General features: G+C 46.3%; 1 protein-coding gene across 4 annotated transcripts in view; it reads right to left on the bottom strand.

Moving 5' to 3' along the window:
• AATK (apoptosis associated tyrosine kinase) overlaps window positions 1-20,769 on the bottom strand; it is a 618,216-nt gene that overhangs the window by 31,461 nt on the left and 565,986 nt on the right. For all 4 annotated transcript variants that reach the window (XM_069655173.1, XM_069655172.1, XM_069655174.1 and 1 more), the window contains one exon: window positions 1,556-1,771. In XM_069655173.1, coding sequence (XP_069511274.1) covers window positions 1,556-1,771 — 216 coding nt within the window. The remainder of the gene's footprint in view (window positions 1-1,555; window positions 1,772-20,769) is intronic.

Here is a 20,769-nt window from a genome sequence, read left to right as displayed (position 1 = left end):
GTCCTGCCCACCCTGTCTCTTCGTGTAATCTCATTTCACTTAAGTGGAAGGTGAAATTCTGTTCTGCTCTGCTCTGCCTCCGACACACTGTACATAATAGTCTATTCATGTAACTCGGGCATCAAACCTTTCCACACAGTTGCATTTCTAATATCACAGATTTAAAGAAAACAACAACTCTGAAACAGCAGAGTGCGCATCAGCAACTCTAAAAGTGTAGCTGTTCACAGGGGTGTAGATAATAGGAACTCATGGATCACATCTGTGTGCACAAGAACAACATGTCAGATTTAACAGTCATGCACACCACAGCAACTCTGTCATACACGCAAAATATGACATATCTGTACATAGCAACTTTGACATCATAGCTATGCACACCACAAGAACTCTGACATTACAGGTATACGAGGTTCCATGCTAAGGTTAGGAGCAGAGCTTGAGGAGACGTTGGGTCCCACGCGTCTCTGCCCCGCCACATGATGTTGGGGCCGGAGGAGATAGGCTCCAAAGTTCATCAGCCCCATCTCGTTAGACACTTCCCCTTTGTCTCATCACCCTTTTCCTGGGTGTGTATCCCAGGCTGCCCACCAGCTTGTACTGTGTCAAGGTTTCAAAGATTTGCAGTGACCCTTTAAAGAGGAGGACTGCAACATTCAAGGAACTCTTTTTCAAGTCGGATGCTGGAATGTTCCCCTTTTGGATTTCTATGAAGCCCCCTCATTCACTTACCTAGTACACCCTAAACCCTGGGGCTGTTTGTGTTATAAAATAAACCTGTTTGAATCCCATCTTACAAGTGAATCCTATCTTACAAGTCCTGCGTTGTCTGTTGATCCTTAGCCAATACAAATCATAAAAGCAATTCTGACATTGCAGCAATGTACACAACATCATAGCCGGGATTCCATCTTTCTACACAAGCACCACACAGTATTCTAGCTGTACCAACACAGGGATATCAGGAATGTGTTCGTAACCGTGCGACATGACGTCAACTGTGAAACTACAAGCATGTGCACACAAACACTGACACGTGATAGGAGGCATCACAACAGTGTACACAGCATATTTGACATTTCAGCTCTGTATACAATATATTCTACACAAAACCAACTGCGGCATCAATGTCAAGTACAATCCAGCAACTTGCCCTTAAAACATACACACCACAACACTAACTGACATCACAACCATGCACACTACACTATAAGTAGAATGACATGAAGTCTGCGCACAACTAAGTAAGACTGTCACGGTGGTTTGTGGACACTACAATAACACTTGTCATTGTAGCTATGCACATTACATCAATGCACAGGAGCCACAATAATTCCAACAGCCTTAAGAGCATTGGCTGGCTCCTGCTCCCACTAATGACCTCACTGCAGGTATTGTGGTAATGGTAAAGACGGTGGTGGGATTGCATGCGCTTTAGCAATAGGAGGCATTTACTGCAATGCTGCTTGTATGTACTGTTACTCCATACATATAATGAGGTTCTGCTTTAAGCAAAGTCCCAAGCACACCAGTCATTACCCCTCCAAATTCTCACCTCCGGCCGACTCCATGTCTGAGTCAGACACGTGCGTGATGGAGAACCTGGAGACGGCGGCAGGTGACACGGTGAAGCGCGAGAAGTGGATGGGCAGGACTTGCTTCTGCGCGGCTGCTGTGTCGGGCAGGGCGGAGCCAACAGAAGTCAATGAGGGAGTGAAGGAGGGCGCCACCGGCATGAGTGGGAAGTCGTCATCCCACTCAAACCCACCACCTGTAAAGAACCATAGAGTATTAGGAAAGGACGACAAGAAGAGTGTGTTTTCAGACTCAAAAGATCCTAATTTTTCAGCTTTTCTGGACACTGGTGAATGGAGCTACATTCCACAGGAAATGTCTCAAGTAGGTCTTCATGCTAGTGAGAAGGTTTTCCTGCCCACAAACACCCCAAATGCCACACTGGATGAAGAGTAAGTAAACAATAAGCGGTCCATTTGGGGGTAAGGTGTCTCTGGGGGCGTGTGATAGGCCCAGGTGTATGGAAGGATTGTGTGGCACTAGTCACTCCTGCTTCTTCTTGCTATCTCTGTGCTATTTCCCTGCCCTCCTTTAGCGTCTTTAAACTGCATCAAGTCACATCCTAGCATTTCAGTGTATTGCATACAATCTATGTTTAGCCTGGCTCTGACGTAATGCATGGGGTGGGGCATGGGATATACAAGGAGAAGCAGGAGGAGGAGTTACTCGGGGCTTCTGCGCGAGTTCGGCATTAGTACACTTTCTGTTACTAGGGCGATCAAGAATGGGATCCAGAAATTACTTGCTCCTGATGCCGTGGGCCCCGTAAGATATGAAAATATGGTGGGAAGTATTCTGAGACTTAAAAAAAATATATCTTCTTAAACAGTGGCTGATGGTAAGTAAGTGCAGTGTTTTCACACAGAACCGCGTGCCCTGTGAGATGCATGCCACACATGCGCCGTAAAATTGGGAAGAGTCTTGATGCTGGGCAAGAAGAGGAACACTTGGAGTAGAGTGGCTCTAAGGCTCGACCCTCCTGTTCAGGCCCACCTCATTGGATTATCCTGGCAGCGGCCATTTTTCTTTGGGTTCTGCAATTACACAAATTCTTGCAAGAGCAGTAAACAATTTTCATTGGCCTACGGAAAGAGGCCCATCCACAGTGGCCATATTTACCCGAGACCCATGCTGAAGTTACTTTATGACTGCACCTGCATCTCCAGAGGCCCATTGAAGAAGTCTCTGTAACATGCCCCTAACAAGGCAGCTGAGCAGTGGGAAACCCTATATACAATGTACAACGACACTGATGCCGATGTTATGATGCCCTCAGGGGTGGACTGGGAGCCAAAAGAGGCCCTGGAAATAATTTTTAAAAGTGGCCCCATATTACACGTTTTCATCCATCTCAACCCTTTTCCTGTGGGGACATTTAGAAATACCACACAAACGAGGCCCAGGGTGCAAAGGCCTAACGGGGAAATCTCCAGAGTTCCTGATAGGCCAGTCCACTCCTGGATGCCCTCACAATTCCCAATCACTTGCTTCAAACTTTATTGAATAGCAAATTGCATGAATCTCCCTTGACAACAGGGACAATGGAAGTTGGCATCAACAAAGTTCCTCCCATTCCTGTTATTAAGCGCCACGTGTTAGTCTGAGATTGCATCTGAACACTCCCGGCACTAGTCTCTGTCGGAGCCCGCTCCTTGTCGCATTTGTGCTTGCTCCCTGCTAGTCAGATTCTGCCTTGCTGTTTTACTACTTGCCTGTTCATCTCTTCTTTTGTCCACCTTTGAGTCCTTGCCAGCCTTGTCCCTCACCTCTCCTCCTGTTCTGGCACTCTGACCTACTGTTGAGTGTCACATAGTTTGCAACTGTTAAATGTCATAGTTTTGAACTTAGAATCAGCGTTCTAGCTGCATGTGTACAAATTGCAAGTTTGGTTTTAATGTGGAAAACTGGAAACCAAAGTGACATTTGGCTGAAGCCTGGTTTGAAGAGAGTGAATTCTGCCCGGCAACTACCCCCGACAGGAGTTGAAACTTGATCAGCAGCTGTGTTCCCAGGCCTGGCTGCATTCTGCTGCCCCTGCCAAAAGGAGATGACACCTCTCTGATTGAATTAGGGGAGGTGCACCTGGGGACTGCAGGAAACTAAACAAAGCACTGTCCTTGGCCCAGGCAAATGTTAAATTAGGGGGGTCGTAAATGGCTTCCTCTTGGAAGGAAACGGGGTGGGGCACTGCATCTGTGAGCAAGCTGAGCTTGGGGGAAGTGGATAAACCAGAAATTCCACCATGTGCTTTGGAAAACCACGCCCCTCGGGGCCAGAGCATAATTTTAAAAAGATGGATAATTCGTAGTGCGGACTTGTAAAAATTATATAAATAACATCACCATTCTTGTGATTTTTCTGTGCACATTTTAAGAGGTGTTAGGACTCTGTGGTATGTTCTTGGGGATAGTAGCAGAAAAAAGGTTGGTACTCCAAATGTATGCATGTTAAATATCTGACACTTTATCATCTGAAACCCATATCCCTGGTGCACATTTGTGTAAAATCTGGAAAGGTTTAGAGGTCGTTATCTGGATGAAAAGGGCAGAATTCTGTCATAAGTGGACACAACATCTTACAAAGACCGAGATCGGATGGTTTGGTGCTACAGAAAATATGTTAACTGGACATATAATATTAGAAAAATGGTACACAGATAAATATGTATTTGGATCAGAAATAGATTTGTGTGCAATTTGACAAGGGGAGGATCCTCTGACCATATACCTACCTCATCACTTTGACTCACAACCTAGTTCCCCCAATCAAGGGAGAGAGGAGGAACTGGCCAATGATAAGTTGAGAGGGTTGGGCATACAGAATGAGCCGACCCACCCACTTTCTAAACACATAAAAGGAGACTGTGCAGGACAGGTAGGGGGATTCAATTTCCATTTCCTTGCGGAGCACGCTGACAGACGACTTCACATCCAGAGATCCAGACTGACTCCAGCTAGACAGAGACCAGAACTTAGAACTCTGACTCCAGAACTTAAAGCAAATGCCTAACCCACAAGCTGAGTTCTCTTCAGCAGGCCTCAAAACCCAACCAAACTATTCACAGCCGGGCGAGCTGTTTGAATTCTTTGCCAAGAACCTGCCAGAACCGGTAGCAGACCCAGAAGGCAGAATTATCCAGAGAGACCAGAGATCCAGAGAGACCAGACCCAGACCAGATCGCTGAGAGCTGACCCAAATCGCTGTGCGCAGAACCAGTACCCAGTGGCGAGAGAACTGCAGCCAATCCTGACCCGATCCGTGACGAAGTCGCATTCCTGTCCAAAATATAGTGTGAGTACTCAGCCAGAACTGTGCAAAACCCAATCTCTTAGTTTAAAATAATCTAATTCAAACTATTTTAACCTATTGAGAACTGCATCTTAGAAATCGTGTCCCTTCTTTTGATTCAAAGCTGCAAAACTGTCATCTGTCATTTTGAAACTTTAAAATTTAATTTCTGAAAAACTACCTTCCCAAAATCTCCTTATACTTCCTCCGTAGCGCTCGACGCACACGACTAAATTGCCGCGATTTGACATTTTGCTTCATTCCAGCCACGGGTAAAAACATTTGTCTGTTGCTTCCATCACGGAATTCTGTTTTCAACTTGATAACCATCCCTGAATCATTGATAGGGCTGGCCTGAACTGATTTAAAGTATCTCTCACTCACCCTGAACCTCCTATAGGGAATTAAAAGCAATTTGAGTATATTTTTTCCCTTCTTTGCATACCACCCTTTAAGTACTTTGCCTGTGTTTAAAATCATCCTTGTGATCTAAGCCTGCTAGGGGGGAACTGAATTCATATTGTACTGTGATTGTATTCCTGAAGACTGTGTGTGTTACTTCCATCTCCTTACATTGCATAGGGGGGGGGGGGTGAATTGCCAAAAGAGGAAAAGTGATCATATTATGTTTTGCTGAAATCATATCAAGTTTATTCCTGTGTTGCTTCTTTTCCACCTTGCATTTCCTTGTACATATAACGCATTCTCAGCTACCTTATCCTACTCCTAAGTAGTTAAACCAGTGTGCTAGTATCGCATCATCCATTGTTGATCACTCACTGTCATATGTCTAAGTGTGATATCAAATATTAATTTATTATAAAGTGTGATATATATCTATTGTTTAATTTTTCAAATAAATCTTAATTTGCAAAACAAACATACTTCTTGGCTCAGTGGGGTCAGGGGGGATTCTAAGAGAGGGGCGTGATACAAGGGTTCATCATCCAGATTATAACTTGTCATAAAAATATATAAATAAGGGCTTCCCTTGAGCAATCCCAGACAAGGCACTGACTTAGTGGGACTGCTTGATTGGAGTCTTTAACAGAGTGGGGGCTCGTAGCCGGGGATTCTGGATTAGATCTATCACTTGTGCAGATTAATACAGTGTGCTAACTGACAGAATATATAAATTCTGTCGGATCACCACGCCGTGTTACACTGTAAAAACACCCCTCAAAGGAACGCTCTAAGGAAACGGTCTGTTTTGCAAAATAAAATACAAACTTCTGTAAGTCAGGAAGGAAATCAAGTTCCAGAATGACGACCTTGGTAGATATGAAGATAGCTAGGGAGCACCTCTGACATAAACTGTTTGTGAGAGGTGAATGGTCTGAACAGGACCAAAATGTATGGTTGCAGGCGATCACACACCAGGTCACTACAACTGGGTCAGATATGTGGAGAGATCAGGGTCCCTTACATGTGGCCCTGAGTGAACTATATATGGCTCCTAAAGCCAAAGATGAACACAATAAGATTGCCAGGATAGCGGCATATTTGTATTTATATATGGGAGCCATGCAGGACAAATGTGCTGAAGGCCAAGATCTGGCAAATAGGCAACAGATGGCGTTAGATGGCATTAGAAAAGGCCCAATCTGACCTGGTCTCTTCTGAGCAGAAGCCAGGTCACTACAACTGGGTCAGATATGTGGAGAGATCAGGGTCCCTTACATGTGGCCCTGAGTGAACTATATATGGCTCCTAAAGCCAAAGATGAACACAATAAGATTGCCAGGATAGCGGCATATTTGTATTTATATATGGGAGCCATGCAGGACAAATGTGCTGAAGGCCAAGATCTGGCAAATAGGCAACAGATGGCGTTAGAAAAGGCCCAATCTGACCTGGTCTCTTCTGAGCAGAAGCCAGGAGTCAGAAAACGAGAATAGACAATACATCATTAAAACGAAGGAGGATATGGATATCCTGCAACAAGAAAAGGCTGACCAGGATACCAGAATTCTGGCTTTGCAGAAGGAGCACCAAGACAGTTTGGACTCCTTACTGCAGTGCCAGAAAAAGCTGGAGCAACAGATCAATTTCAACAGGGCATGCACAGAGCAGGTAGCCACCCTGCAAATCCAACTAGACAGAGAGAAAGGGGAAAGCAATAAAATGATTTTGAAAGACCTGGATACCCAGGCAGAGTTTGATGAAGAGCGCCAGAAAGCTGGTGCCCTTCAGCGGCAGAGGGACGACCTGGCGGCACAGATGCAGGCTCTTACTCAGGAAAGGGATACCTTAGGCCAGGAAGTCTGCCATTTAAAAAGGAAAATGGAAGAAAATCACCTGGCCCTCCAGGGGCTGGGTGACCTCCAAAAAGAGCATCAGAACTTGTTAGAGCACACCAGGAGGGTGGATGATGCTCTGGCAAGAAAGGAGCAGGCCAGTAGGGACGGGACTCAGGAGGTAACCCTCCTGCAGCAAAGACTGGCCCAGTATTCCAGGACCAATCAGGAGGCACAGAGAGAGAATGAGGCTCTCTGTCAGCACAATGATACGCTCCAGCAACAGGTAGCCATGCAGGAGAGACTGATAGAGTCTAGTAAGGCCTTAACTGAGGAACTGAAAGCGCAGGCTCTTGCATTGCAACAGGGAGCAGGGTATGATAGAGATGAAGTTCGCTGGAAAAGGGAAACACCTGAGCATAACCTCAGGAGCCCAAGTACCAGAGGCCTTCATCTCTCCCAGTCCTTGGATTCTGCCACCCCCATGTCCCCTGGCGCACAAGAGCACAGGGAGGACAGATTACCATCCGGCCAAAAGTATGGGGTTCATAGGCCTTTACCTCCCAGGAATGGATGGGCGGGCATCCGGGTATGGGCACCTAAGCACAGTGCAATTTAGTGGGGAACCCCAGGAGAGTAGGCCCACTAAGGGCATCCTGAAAACCTCTGCCCAGTTAGGTCAGTGGGGGGGGGGGGTACCCATCAAATCCTGACAGCAAGGAGGGATCTGAAGACTCCTCTGAGCGGCCCAGAACACAGGAGACCAGGTCCCCACATTCTGCCAGCCATTCCCAGGCTCGCAGAATCCTGGAGAGCCTGGAAGATCAGACGGGCACCTCTGGGAGCAGTGCTTCCGAGTCAGAGGATGAGTGGACCAGGGTTACCCGAACCAAAAAGGCCAATAAGGCAAAAAAGGGCCTTGCTTAAGGACCCCTTAAAGCAGATCAAGGCCATAAGGAGTGTCATCACCCGTTATCACAAGAACGCCAAGTATTCTGTTTGGGAACACTTGGAGCTCTATGAGCAAATGATGGAGACTTTCCATTTGAAGGACAGCAGTAGCGGCATTCAGTATGTCAAATGGACATTCTCCCCAGAATACTCTAGTTTCTTTGCGGGGCTGGAGGACCAAAATCATTCAAGATGGTCCACCTATAGGGCGGTGCATAGAAATCCCCAAGAGGCTCGCAAGGCAGCCTACAATTTGCAATGTGGGGAGGATCAGGCCCCACAAGAATTCGTGCAAGAATTGAAGCGTGCCTTTGCGCAGACCACCAGAAGGGTGCGCACGGACAGCAGAGAATCCATCAACACATTTTTCCATGCTCTCCCCAAATACATAATGACCCAGCTCGTGAGAGATTTTCACGAGAAATGATCTTTAGACTGGGTCATTGAGCAAGCCACCCGCATCTATGAGGTGCAGAAACCGGTGGAAAACAAGAATCAGCCCAAAAACCCTAAAACCAAAAGCACCCCTGCTGCTGCCAAGGTGGCAGAGGTAAAGGTTGCCCCCGTTTTAGATTTGGAGATGGGGGGGCCTAAAAACCTGCCTGCACCAAATAATTCACAGCCCAGAAGGCCCTCGGGCCAGTCACAGACAGGGAGTCAAGGAGGTAGTCCCACAAATGGGGTCCCCCGCTCCCCTGACTATGTAAGTCCCCGCTATAAGGGAAACCGACCCATCCTGGGTTATGCGTGGACTCCTCCAGCCCAAGGGGGGGGGGATCCAGCCTAGCGCCTAACCCAGGGAACTTCCCTCCTAACTTCCCACAGGAGGGCAGAAATTCCCCAAACACTGGGCAGAACATTATTCCCAGGTATCCATCCAATTTCCAGCCCCAAAATCATCCATCCTTCTTTCCCCACTTCCCTGAGCCCAGACAACCTAATCCGAGAGAGGGGAGGCCAAGGGTGGAGGGGTACCCAAATCTTCCCAACCCAGGGTATTACCAGAGAAGGGATAGCTACCCTTCCCGGGATCAGCCCAGGGGAGAAAACAGAACCCCGTATCAGCCTGAGCAGGTTTCCCAATTAGAGCGCCAGGTTCAGAACATGGCACAGGATTTTGGCCGCATGCTGAGAGCCCAACAGAACCCTCAGATGGGCATGCCGGCACAGAATGCCCCAAACTCTGGACCTGGTGCTCCAGAACAATGACGGGGGCAGCACCCCGATAACCCACCGGTTCCCAGGGAGGAGGCACAAGAGGAAGGGGGGTGTCAAGCCTTGGAGGAAGCAGCCTTCCCCACTTGTAAACATCCCCTGGAAGCCTAGGAACCGGAAACAAAATCTCCTACCCTGGAAGTCTGCCACCCAAGGAGCAGAGAGGAGGTAGGAGAAACAAAAGACCCAAACAGACCCACTTTGTGGAGGAGGTACAGGTCTTCCAATTTGAGGGAGAGGGATCTTCAGAGGATCCTGGGAAAAGGATCTTCTCCTTCAGAGATGGGGGGAACTCCTCCCAAGGAAAAATGGGTCCCAAGGGATTCCAACCTAGACTGGGTAGATGTGGGGATTGAACTGTCGGCGCCCATCATCCTATCCCAGAACCAACAAGACCGAAAACCCCTGGTTCAAACCCATCCTGGTGACTGCCTCCAAAAAGGGGGGGGGCCCAGAACCGGAACCAGGGGAGCCCGAAACCATTTCAAGTTCACAACTTTTTCGTTCAGATTCCCGAGACTCTTCACAGAATTCTGCCCAAATCTCTTCTCTCTCAATGTCCAAAACCAGAAAGTTAGCCCACCAGTTGTCCAAAAATGTGCATTATCTGTGCCCCCTTGAGGAGAAGGAGGGAAGATATTATGCCCCGGTACAAGTACAGGGGCAGGGTACAATTGTGGCACTGGTGGACACTGGATCCCAAGCTACCCTTCTGTCCAGAAGGGCCTTTGATGCACTAAATGTAGGAAGGGGGAGAATTACCGTATTCCTCTCACCTCTCTTCCTGGACAACTGAAGAACTTTGACAGGGAGGAAATTCCCGTCGAGGGGACTGCAGATTTGGACATCCAAATTGGGCGACACAAGGTGGAACACCCGGTCATAGTAGTGACCCCAGAGGGCACCCCTTGTTTACTAGGGAATGACCTCCTGAGAAGGTTGTCACCTCTAATAGACTGCGTAAAAAGGTCATCTGGACCCAGACTAGCCGACCAATAAAATTAAAACAGAGTGTCAACCATATTAGTTTAAATGGCACCTGCCACATGGTTGAACAAAAATCTGACTAAGTAGAATTTCATTTCCAGAACAACCAAATTCCAGATGCGACAGTAATAGCAGTAGGACAACAGACTGGTGATGGGGGGTCCTCTCTATTTCTGAAAATCAACCTTCCTTCCAGTTTAAGGTGGCATTCCACACTGGAGGGAAACACCCTGAAATTCTTTACTAATTCACAATCAGACATTCCCACTCCAATAGTCCAGAAAGATGTGAAATCAGCTCAGAGCCTGGCTGATGTTCAGCAAATTGGAGAGCAGTTGTTCATCCCCGTTCAGTTAAATGATGGGAAGGACTCTGTTTTCGGCTGAGTGTGTGTGAACAACGGTAAGAGATTCATCAGCGAAGCCATGTTCCGCCAACTCCCAAAAGATCCAGCCATTCCCACATTCAAACTGATAGACAAATGGGAAATGGATCTGGAAACACCCAATTCGAAATATCTCCTGCCAAGCAGGTGTATGCTCAAAATCTCCATTGGCAACAAGAGCATAGTCCATAATTGTTTGGTCGTGCGAGACGTCAATGCCGCCTTTTACTCAGGCAGTGACATTCTCAATCGCTTTGCCATTAGTTTGGACGTAATAAACTTCAAAGCTTGGTCCCGATTAGGGGATAATTCCATGGGCTTTGATGATCCAGAAAAAGCATTTAGGTCAGCTCAATTGCTACCTTATGCAGTTGAAATTCAGATTAAAGAGGAAGTCACCATCCCAGAAAGGACCTGACAATTCTCCCTGGAAGTGAAAGTTAAAAGAGGACAAAAATTGAAAAACCCTGATGCTTATATTAATCTAAATGCTTTCCTTCAACAGCAAGGGTTAGGGGTAAACCCAACACCATTAGTCAACATAGAACATGACACCATTCCAATAGAGGTGGATAACAGCGACTTAAAGAATATTACTCTAGCCGCAGGCACCATTATTGGAATGGCGGTTGATGACCGACATTTCTCCATTGATTTAGGAAATGAACTGTTAGGACCAATCCCCAAGGACAGTTTTGACAGTGACAGTGATGACAATACAACACCAGATAGGATCTTTAACCGGCATGGGGGGAACTTCCTGGTGTACACTTCTTGCTCTTATGGTAAGGAAGATGTGACTTGTGACTTCAGAAGGGATGAGGTGATTTTCCAGGTCCATGAGGGATGTCTTCCCCACCTGAAGCCCCCAGTCCAAATCAGCACTCTGACCAGGGACTTCTCCACCCAGCTGGAGGAGGCCGCTGAGATAGCAAAACCAGAAGTCTTTCCAGGCTTCAGGCAAATGGTGGAAGAGAGAGTCCACCTAGCTGATGCCTGCGTGACTCTGGAACAGAAGCAAAAGTTGAATCAAGTTTTCTTGGATTTCCAAGATCTCTTTGCGGTAGACTCATATGACTGTGGTCGCACCGACATCCACACAACAACAATTCCCACGGACCCTGGCATGACTCCAGTGTTTGTGAAGCAATATCGCTTGCCTCTCGCATCCATGGAGTCCCTTAATGAAATAATTAAGAACCTTGAGTCCCGGGGAATAATCCGTCCAGTACACAGCACCTTCAATAATCCGGTGCTGGGAATATTGAAGCCAAACAGTCAGTGGAGACTCTGCGCCGACCTTAGGGAGCTCAACAAACGGGTCCATACTTCCCGATGGCCTCTTCCCTACATTGACCAAGGGCTGGCCCAGATCCAGGGTTCACAGGTATTCACTGCAATAGACCTGACCAATGGATACTGGACCGTGCCTGTCAGTAGGGAGGACCAATACAAACTGGCTTTTACCTTTTTGGGCCAGCAGTACACATGGACCCGGACTCCCTTCGGATACCTCAACTCCGGCAATTAATTCAACATTTTCCTACACAAGGCCATGCCCGACCTGGGTGCGCGGGGTAACCTGGCTTATGTAGATGATGTCCTCATCAAAAGTTAATCTGTGGAGGAACACATAGCGGAGATCCGTTATGTTCTGACACAGTTGAGGACCGCCGGAGCAAAACCTTCCTTTCAGAAAGCACAGTGGTGTAGAACCCGTGTTAATTTCTTGGGGCATGAGATTACTCCTCAGGGTCTCTGTCCCCAGGAAAAGAAAGTGGAAGCACTTCAGAAACTAAAAGACCCCACAACTCTGCGGGAACTAAGGAGCCTCCTTTGACTGACTAATTACAGCAGAAAGTTCATTGAGGGCTACGCAGAGATCACTAGACGCCTGATTCATCTTTTGAAGGGGGGGTCAAGTGGGAATGGGGTCCAGAACAATCCGTGGCAGTAAGACAGCTCAAGAAGCCTCTCACAAGCGCCGTGCCTAGCTTACCCTGTCAGAAACAAGGAGTTCTTCCTGGAGACAGGGTTCTCTAATATGTGCTTGACGGCAGTATTATACCAAAAGCATGACAAGGTCAATAAAGTAATATCCTATGCTAGCAAAACTTTATCTCTGTGGAGGAAAAATTCAACGATTGTGAGAAGGCACTCCTGGCAATGGTGTGGGCATTGAAGAATTACCGCCCGTTCATCCAGGGGGAACACATCATAGTGGAGACTCCACACCAGCCTCTGCAATATCTCCAAAGTGACAGAATCCGGGCCGGAAATGTGAGTAATTCCCGAATTACTTCCTGGATTCTGTCAATGCAAGGCTATCCTGTGGAGGTCAGATATGGCCAAAACAAGAAGAGTCCCCTCGCGCAAGGTCTGGCTGACTTGCATGATTGTGCCAGAGAAAACTGTCTTGAGGACAAAAGTCTATAAATCAAGGACAACATGGAGGCATACCTTAATTCCCCCCACAAAGTCTTTGAAGAAGACAAGTGTGAGGGAATGCCCACTGTCTATGTGGATGGATGCTCTTACCATGTTGACAACAACGGGGAGAAAGAACTGGTGGCCGGCGTAGGGAATGCATGGGTGAAGGAGTTTCCAGAACCCTCCGCTGGGTACAAAATTGGTCCCTGAAGTAGTCAGGTGGCAGAGTTGATGGCTGTGCATCAGGCCATCCTCACTGCTGTCCAACATCAACTCCACGAACTGGTCATAATCACAGATTCGGATTATGTACGGAACGGGTTCGTGGAGCACCTGGTTAATTGGAAAACCAGAGGCATGTTATGTGCTAATAATAAACCCTTGAAACATGGGAAGTTAATCCAAAACATTGATGACCTGGTCACCTCGAATGGGATGGCCATCTACTGGAAAAAGATCAAGGGTCATTCCAAAGTAGAGGGACCAGACAAAAGTGGAAATGACTTAGCTGATCAGCTGGCCAAAACCGGGGCCATCCAAGGGGATCTAATAGAAATAGAGTCCCTGTTGGGGGAAATCCAGGTCACTGCTATCGCTAGGTCCCAGACAAATGCTCACAATGATCTTTCAACTGCACAATGGAGTAAGGAGACCCCTGATGCTGATTTAATTACGGCTCAAAAGGGGGATCCAATAATTGGCAAGTTTTACCAACACATTGAGGACCCTGAGAACTTTCCTTTGACGGATACCGATTACATTGGGAAAGAGGACCTTAGAGTGTTGATGAAATGTCCAAAGATGTTCCGAATCCAAGACGGTTTGTTGGTAAGGAAATCCCAAGCTGGCCATGATCAGTGGGTGGTCCCTACCTCATTCCGAAGCCTGATGTTAAGTCACGCCCATGATGCGGCCACAGCCGGTCATAGGGGGGTTTAACACAACACTTGAGATCTTAAGAGAGGTTGCATACTGGCCACACATGGGGCAGGACCTTTACCAATACTTTAAGGTGTGTCTGGTGTGTGCATAATTTCAGCCATCATCCCTCACACACCGTGCGCCTCTCCAAAAGAGGGGGATGACACTGCCATGGTCAGATTTGCAAATCGACTTCGTAGGCCCTGTGATTCGCTCGTCTAGAGGAAACAAGTACATGTTGACGGTCACATGCTTGTTTACCAAGTGGGTGGAATCTCTCCCGGCCCCAAACTGCAAGGCAGAAACAGCAGCTGCCCCGATGATTAACCACATCTTTTCCCATTTTGGTCTACCTCAAAGGATTGAGTCAGACAGAGGTAGCCATTTCACCAGCGAGGTAATGACAAAGATGTGGGAGATACTGGGGGTCAAATGGAAGCTACATATTGCTTACCGGCCTGCTCCTTCTGGGGCAGTAGAATGCTACAACCAGACCATTGTGAGCATCTTAAAAAAGTTTGTGGCAGATTCTGGGCCAAGTTGGGATATCCGATTACCTCTGGTCCTAATGGCCATCAGATCTACCCCTTCATCTGCAACTAAAATGTCACCACTTGAGCTGATGACTGGACGCAAGATGGTGCTTCCCCAGCATTTGCTCTACAGGACCCAAGAGCAGACATTGATAAATGCCTCCACAACTCATGAGTATGTGGAGAATTTAAGGAAACACCTTCAACATGCTTTTGCCTATGCTCAGCGGAAACTAGAAAGATCAGCTGATAGCATGAAGACCCATTACGATTTGAAAACTTCCAGGAAAGTATATAATGTGGGAGACCGGGTCTATCTATACAATTTCCAAAGAAACCAGGCCAAACAGCGAAAATGTTTGCCTACATGGAAGGGACCCTTTGAAATTATAGACAAGGTCTCCCCAGTTGCATACAAGATCCGCATCCCCAAAGGTAGTTTATATGGGTCCATATAAATCAGCTAAAGTGTTGCCATCCCAGGCACACTCTGCAGCAACTGGAGGAGTCCTCTGCAATACCAGAGGGGACCGCTCTAGATTAATTCAGTTCCACCCTAAAATATTCCACATATAGCCTATACAATTCTATGATTCTTGAATATGTTCTTGCCTCCTGATTTAAAAAAATGTATATGTTCATGTTTCTGACTATAAAATGTATATGCCAATAGTGGGGGAGAAATGTCTACGAATAGGTATTGCCGCTTTTGCTTTATCATCCTAGGAGAGATGAAACCATGGAGACTGACCAAGGAGAACGACCCGGAGACCAGGAGCAAAGATCCGAGGGGCCCAGGGTACCGCCCAATATTCCCATCAGGACAGGCGAGGAGAACCAAGATAAGGCTTCCAGGTGGAAAAACCTGTTAACACATTTGCTAAATAAAATTAGTGAACTCTATCCCACTCCTAACGTCAGTTGTAGAGATTGTCACAAAGGTGGGATGCTAACAGACCAGCCACAAAGTCTAATCCACAAAAGAAGAGAAAACAGGACCCCTACAGCATTATGTACTCTAAGCTTTGTCACATTATCTCCAAACATATACTCCAACCGAGGTTCGGAGAGAGCATCTGGAGTAGATTTATCCAATGTCTATACCTACTCAATACTGGCTGGGGATACAGCGCTGATACAAACAGATCTGTAGAAATGTACACCAGTCAGGGTCAACACTGAGGAAGGAAGTTTATACACTTCCAATGTCATTGATGGAAAATAGTATGGAAATGTTGCCATTCTACTTTTCAACTTTGGGGAGGTACCTTTTGAGGTACTGAATGGCAACAGTCACCAAGCTGGTCTGTAAACAAATCGGCTATGCTACAGACAGCTGAAACAGGCACAGAGATTGGGAAACAGTGATCCAAGAAGCAATGTGCTGGCTCCAGTGACACCTGTCCCAGATGAAAACAAGCCAAGGGAGCAGTTCCTATGACTTTGCTACCATCAAATAAATTGCCCCATTGCAATGTCCACCTATAAGTACGGCAAGTAGAGCATTCTTCACCAAACCAGATCTAAAAGGGGTTGGACATCTTAATTTACAACTAATGGTTTCACAATGCTTTCAAAAGTCAATTATTGATTTTGGGCCAGGGACACTTCATGACTGCATATCTGGGAAGGGATGAGACCTAAGACGTGGTATTGAGCCACAGCATTGCAGTAAAGGACGTTTTCAAGGCACTAATAAAACACCGCCACTGATCAATGGATGATATGAAAGGATAGCTGTGGGCATTGTTTGACCCCCTTCGAACCATAAGAATGGCTTTTAATACATATCAGCCAATGTAGACAATACCACCACTAGCCAGAAGCATTTCCACTGAGGGCTACCACCACCCGAAATATATTTAAAGTACTACCTTAAGTCCCCGGCTTTGGCCGGGATGTCTATTCTCAGATTTCTTTCACATTCCACCCAAAAAGATAAACAAATATTCTTGTTTGCCACAAAGGAAAAACGCGATACATGTTAATTTCACTAATTAATTGAACACCAAATTTTAATTTCTCTCCGATTTAAATTCTCACATGAATATCATATTTGTATGCTTACTCTTATTATTTGCAGTGTTGTTAGCAGTGGCCATTTTTGCTGCTAAACATACATTGCAAATAATTAGAGTAAGCATACAAATATGATATTCATGTGAGAATTTAAATCAGAGGTAAATAAAAATGTGGTGTTCAATTAATTAGTGAAATTAACATGTATCGAGTGAATTGAAAAACAAATCAATGAAAAGAAAGACTAACAAACTCTTCTAAATAAATTTGAAAACAAAAAAAGGCAAGACCACTTTAGCACACAGAGCCCGATGATGAGCACTTTCTACAAATGATCTGTAGATGGCACGCAGAACATCACAAAATATATGCCAAAAAAACCCCCAAAAATGTATTATCTCGGGATGACCTATCGAGAAATAGTTGTATTGATTCGGCAATGAAATAAAGAATATTCCATTAAATATTCATGACACCAGAACTCACCGTTCACGAGTTGTGCCCCCAAGATCAACACCATATACATAACCACAAAAAAACACAACTGTATATATATATATATATAGGTCATAATTCACCAGAATGGGGTTTGCACAATAAATCCTTGTTTACCAGAACATGCATTTTATATAAAAAACGGTTGACATAAAAGTTCCACTATAGATTAATACCCTATGTACAGCCATCTCCCATACACAGATAAATCAACTTATTGAAAGATTTTGTAAAATCCTAGAGCACCTCCTCATGAAAATCGTGGATAAGGTTGGTCACAATTGGTATATACTATCACATTGTGTTCTGTTTGCTGAATGAAAAACTGCATAGGCACCCCTATCAACAGGGATTCTCCCCATTAATTCACACGACCTCCTTCTAGGGAGAAGTGGGAAGATATAGAAAATTCCTACTCTAGGGATGACAGTGTTTGCCCAGAACATCCAGGAAAAAATAAGATCTGTACAATCCCTTGTGAAAGAGCTACAAGCAGGCACAGGAGAAACAAAGTTCCATCTCAGAAGACTTCCTGCGTAAGTATCTTTAGGGTCGGGATCACGCAATGGCTTTCTTGCTCAGGAACGACAACATTGAGATGAGGCCTATCAGTTTTACTTGTGGATCTACCTCGTCCCAATGGTCTGGAGATATGAACAGCAAGATACTAAGATGGCTCTTGGTCCTTTAGTATATCAGTTTACCCCATGAACATCAAAGAATTCAGAGTTTTTGTCTCACTTCACCACTTCCTGTGAAAATAAAGATGTGGAAGCTAAAGGGGGAGGGGCATGTTGTGAAGCACCATTGGCAAACCTGAGAACAATATAGAATCCAGAGGCTTTCTGTCCTATACATGAGCATGTGCTGTTCCCCATGGTCCCACAGGCTAGACAAACTGATACGAGAGGAGAAGGGAACACGTCTGAAAAGAGTGGGAGGTGGAGAACAATCCTGGTAATGCTGTCCTGCTGTCTGGGTTAGCAAGCAGTGGAGATGCAACACATGCAAACAGTCAGAGGGAGAAATACTGGATGTCTGACACGACAGACAATTACTGTGCAGTAGAATGGATGAGACAAAGAGCCACCACAGAGAGGTGGAGACTGCAGGGGGGTGTCACACACAAGAAGCAGACCAGGAACACCAACTCTGCAGTCTTCTAGACTTCCTGTTTGGAAGTGGCAAGAACACACAAAATCACAAGATAAAAGGACCCCAGGAAAGGCTCACAGATGACAAGCCGAACTGAGATAATCCAGTGAAAAGGCGCAGGAACGGTGGGGGAGATACAGCGTATAACAAAAAGGGCTGCCACTGTGAATCAGAGTGGAAAGAGAAGAATTTCAGACTGACTTCTAGTCCAAAGTCCCAACTGACAGTGATAAACAGTGACTTGGCACTTGAAGTCCAGAATGCCAAGAGAGTGCCATTGAGAAACTGAGAATACAGAGAGACATTACATACTGGTACTTGAAGGCCAAAGTCCTTGGAGCTGGAGGTGCCGTTACCCGCGCCGGATACCAGGTAAGTGAGCATTCCCCTATGTCCCCTTCTGCATCTCGTCCCCGCTACCCAACCCACTTACCTGCCACTGCCTGCTCCCTCACCGGAGCCGAGAACACTGGTGCGTCATCGACCCGGCAATGACCGCCATGGAAAGGGAGAAGGGACTACATGTAGTTCCCTGCCCCTGATCCATGGTGGGCATATGCTTTGTAGTCTCAACTTTAGAAAAAACGCTATTAGTAACCCGGCACAACGTGCCGGGGTACTAATAGCAATATTACCCTTGCAGGGGAGGCAATAACGGGGCAGGTAATGCCCTGGGCTATCGTGAAAGCCCTCTACCTCGCAACCCCTGCTCAGGTAACATTGCTTAAAAAATGTATGCTGGGGATGAAGCACTCAGGACCCACTTACAAGCTGCTCAAATATGTGATGAATAATATCTGAACTATAGACCACCCACTGCTTACATCATCAATTGTACAGATGGTCAAAATAGATATATTGTTCAAAAGGATGTAAATATGGTGTAAAGGAAAGAATAGATGGAATGGATATTTTCATGAATATGATGCAGTGGATGGATGTATATGATGGATGAAAGAAAACATGAATGAACAGATTAATGGGATGGATAGATTAACCGAACCGACAGGATGGATAGACGAACCGACAGGCTAGACTAACTGACAGGATGGATAGAGAGGCAGGCAGGCTGGAGAGACAAACAGGCAGGCAGGCAGGCAGGCAGGCTGGACAGAAACAGGCAGGCAGGATGGATAGACGGATAAATAGATGGGAAGGAACAATAGTTTGTTTAGATACAGATTATAGGAAGGGCAGGAATGAAAGGAAGGATAGAAACAATGGATGATCGATACAAATTAAATATAAAATGGAAAAGAACACAAATACTATCTTTAAAAAAAGGAAGAATGCAAGTAATTAAAGATTGTGGAAAGGTATGACTTAATTCCTTCCTTTCATCCATGTCTTGCTCTTTTACGCCAACTTATTTTTTCTAATTTGTTGTCAAAGTGTCTTCTGCCACATATGTATGGCGTTCTAGTACACCCTGAACAGATTAGTACACCCTGAACCAGATTAGCGTAATGTCTTCCTACCGGGACTTCTGTACCCTCTTTTCTCCATTCACTCTGGCCACCCTCAATGGGATCTCCATCTCCTTCCTCTGAAACCAGAAACCTGGGAGTTGTCTTCGACTCCTCTTTCATTCCTCAAATCTTGGACCTTGCCAAGAAATACCATTTCCAACTCTACCTCCTCAAGGGCATCCTCCCTGTCCTCACTTCTCCCCAGAAGCTTAATGTCGCCAGAGCTCTGGTACTCTGCAGGCTGGACTACTGTAATAGCCTCTTCCTTTATCTACCTTTTTCTCTCTGCCCCCTCCAGCTAATCCAGAATAGGGCTGCAAGACTTATCCTTGGCCTGAAGCCCAGGGACTGTATCGCTCCAGCCCTAAAATCTCTCCAATTGCTGCAAGGAACACATTTAAATTCCTCTGCATCATCCATAAGGCTGTCTGGGGCCTGGGACCATGCTATTTGCAACTTGCTCTCACCAAATACTCCAGATCCCTCCGATCCTCTGGCTCCAAATCTTTGCTTGTCAAGCTCTTCTCTAAGCAGAGAGCGGGCGGCCTTTCCTTGGCTGGCTCCCATCTCTGGAACAGCCTCCCCCTTTATCTCCGTCTTGAGCTGGAACTCCTCAAGTTCCGCAAGCACCTCAAGACTTTCCTCTTCTCGTCCTCCTTCCCTCTCTCCCTCCCGTGCTAAACCCCACAGTTGCTGCGATTGGTGGTCTGGGCCCTTATGCGTCTTCCTGGGTCTGAGTCTTATTTCCAATTGCCTGCATCATCTGCCCTCCCACACCCCGGCACTTGCCTTCGGGCACCACTGGCCTGTGTTGTCTCACAGGCCCTGCACTCCTTGTATTGACTGGTGACCCCTCTTCCATCAAGTGGTCACTGCCTGGCACTTACCTGTTGCCTTTATAACTGACTCTCTGGCACTCCCCCCGCCCCCCCATCCCCTCTGTGTAACCTCTAGCACTCCCCGCCCTTCCCCCTTTACATTCTCTTTCTCTGCATTTGCATGCGTCGAATGTTCACACAGCCGAGCAGGACCGCTTTTGTATTTTATTCATCACTATGATCATATTCCATTGTCTTACTGTTCCCTTGTTTCCCTTCCCTTTGCCCTGT

This window comes from Ambystoma mexicanum, chromosome 3q (assembly GCF_040938575.1).
Source record: "Ambystoma mexicanum isolate Mex_15411 chromosome 3q, UKY_AmexF1_1, whole genome shotgun sequence".
Taxonomy (NCBI): Eukaryota; Metazoa; Chordata; class Amphibia; order Caudata; family Ambystomatidae; genus Ambystoma; species Ambystoma mexicanum.
This window is presented reverse-complemented; position numbering and strand designations above follow the sequence as displayed.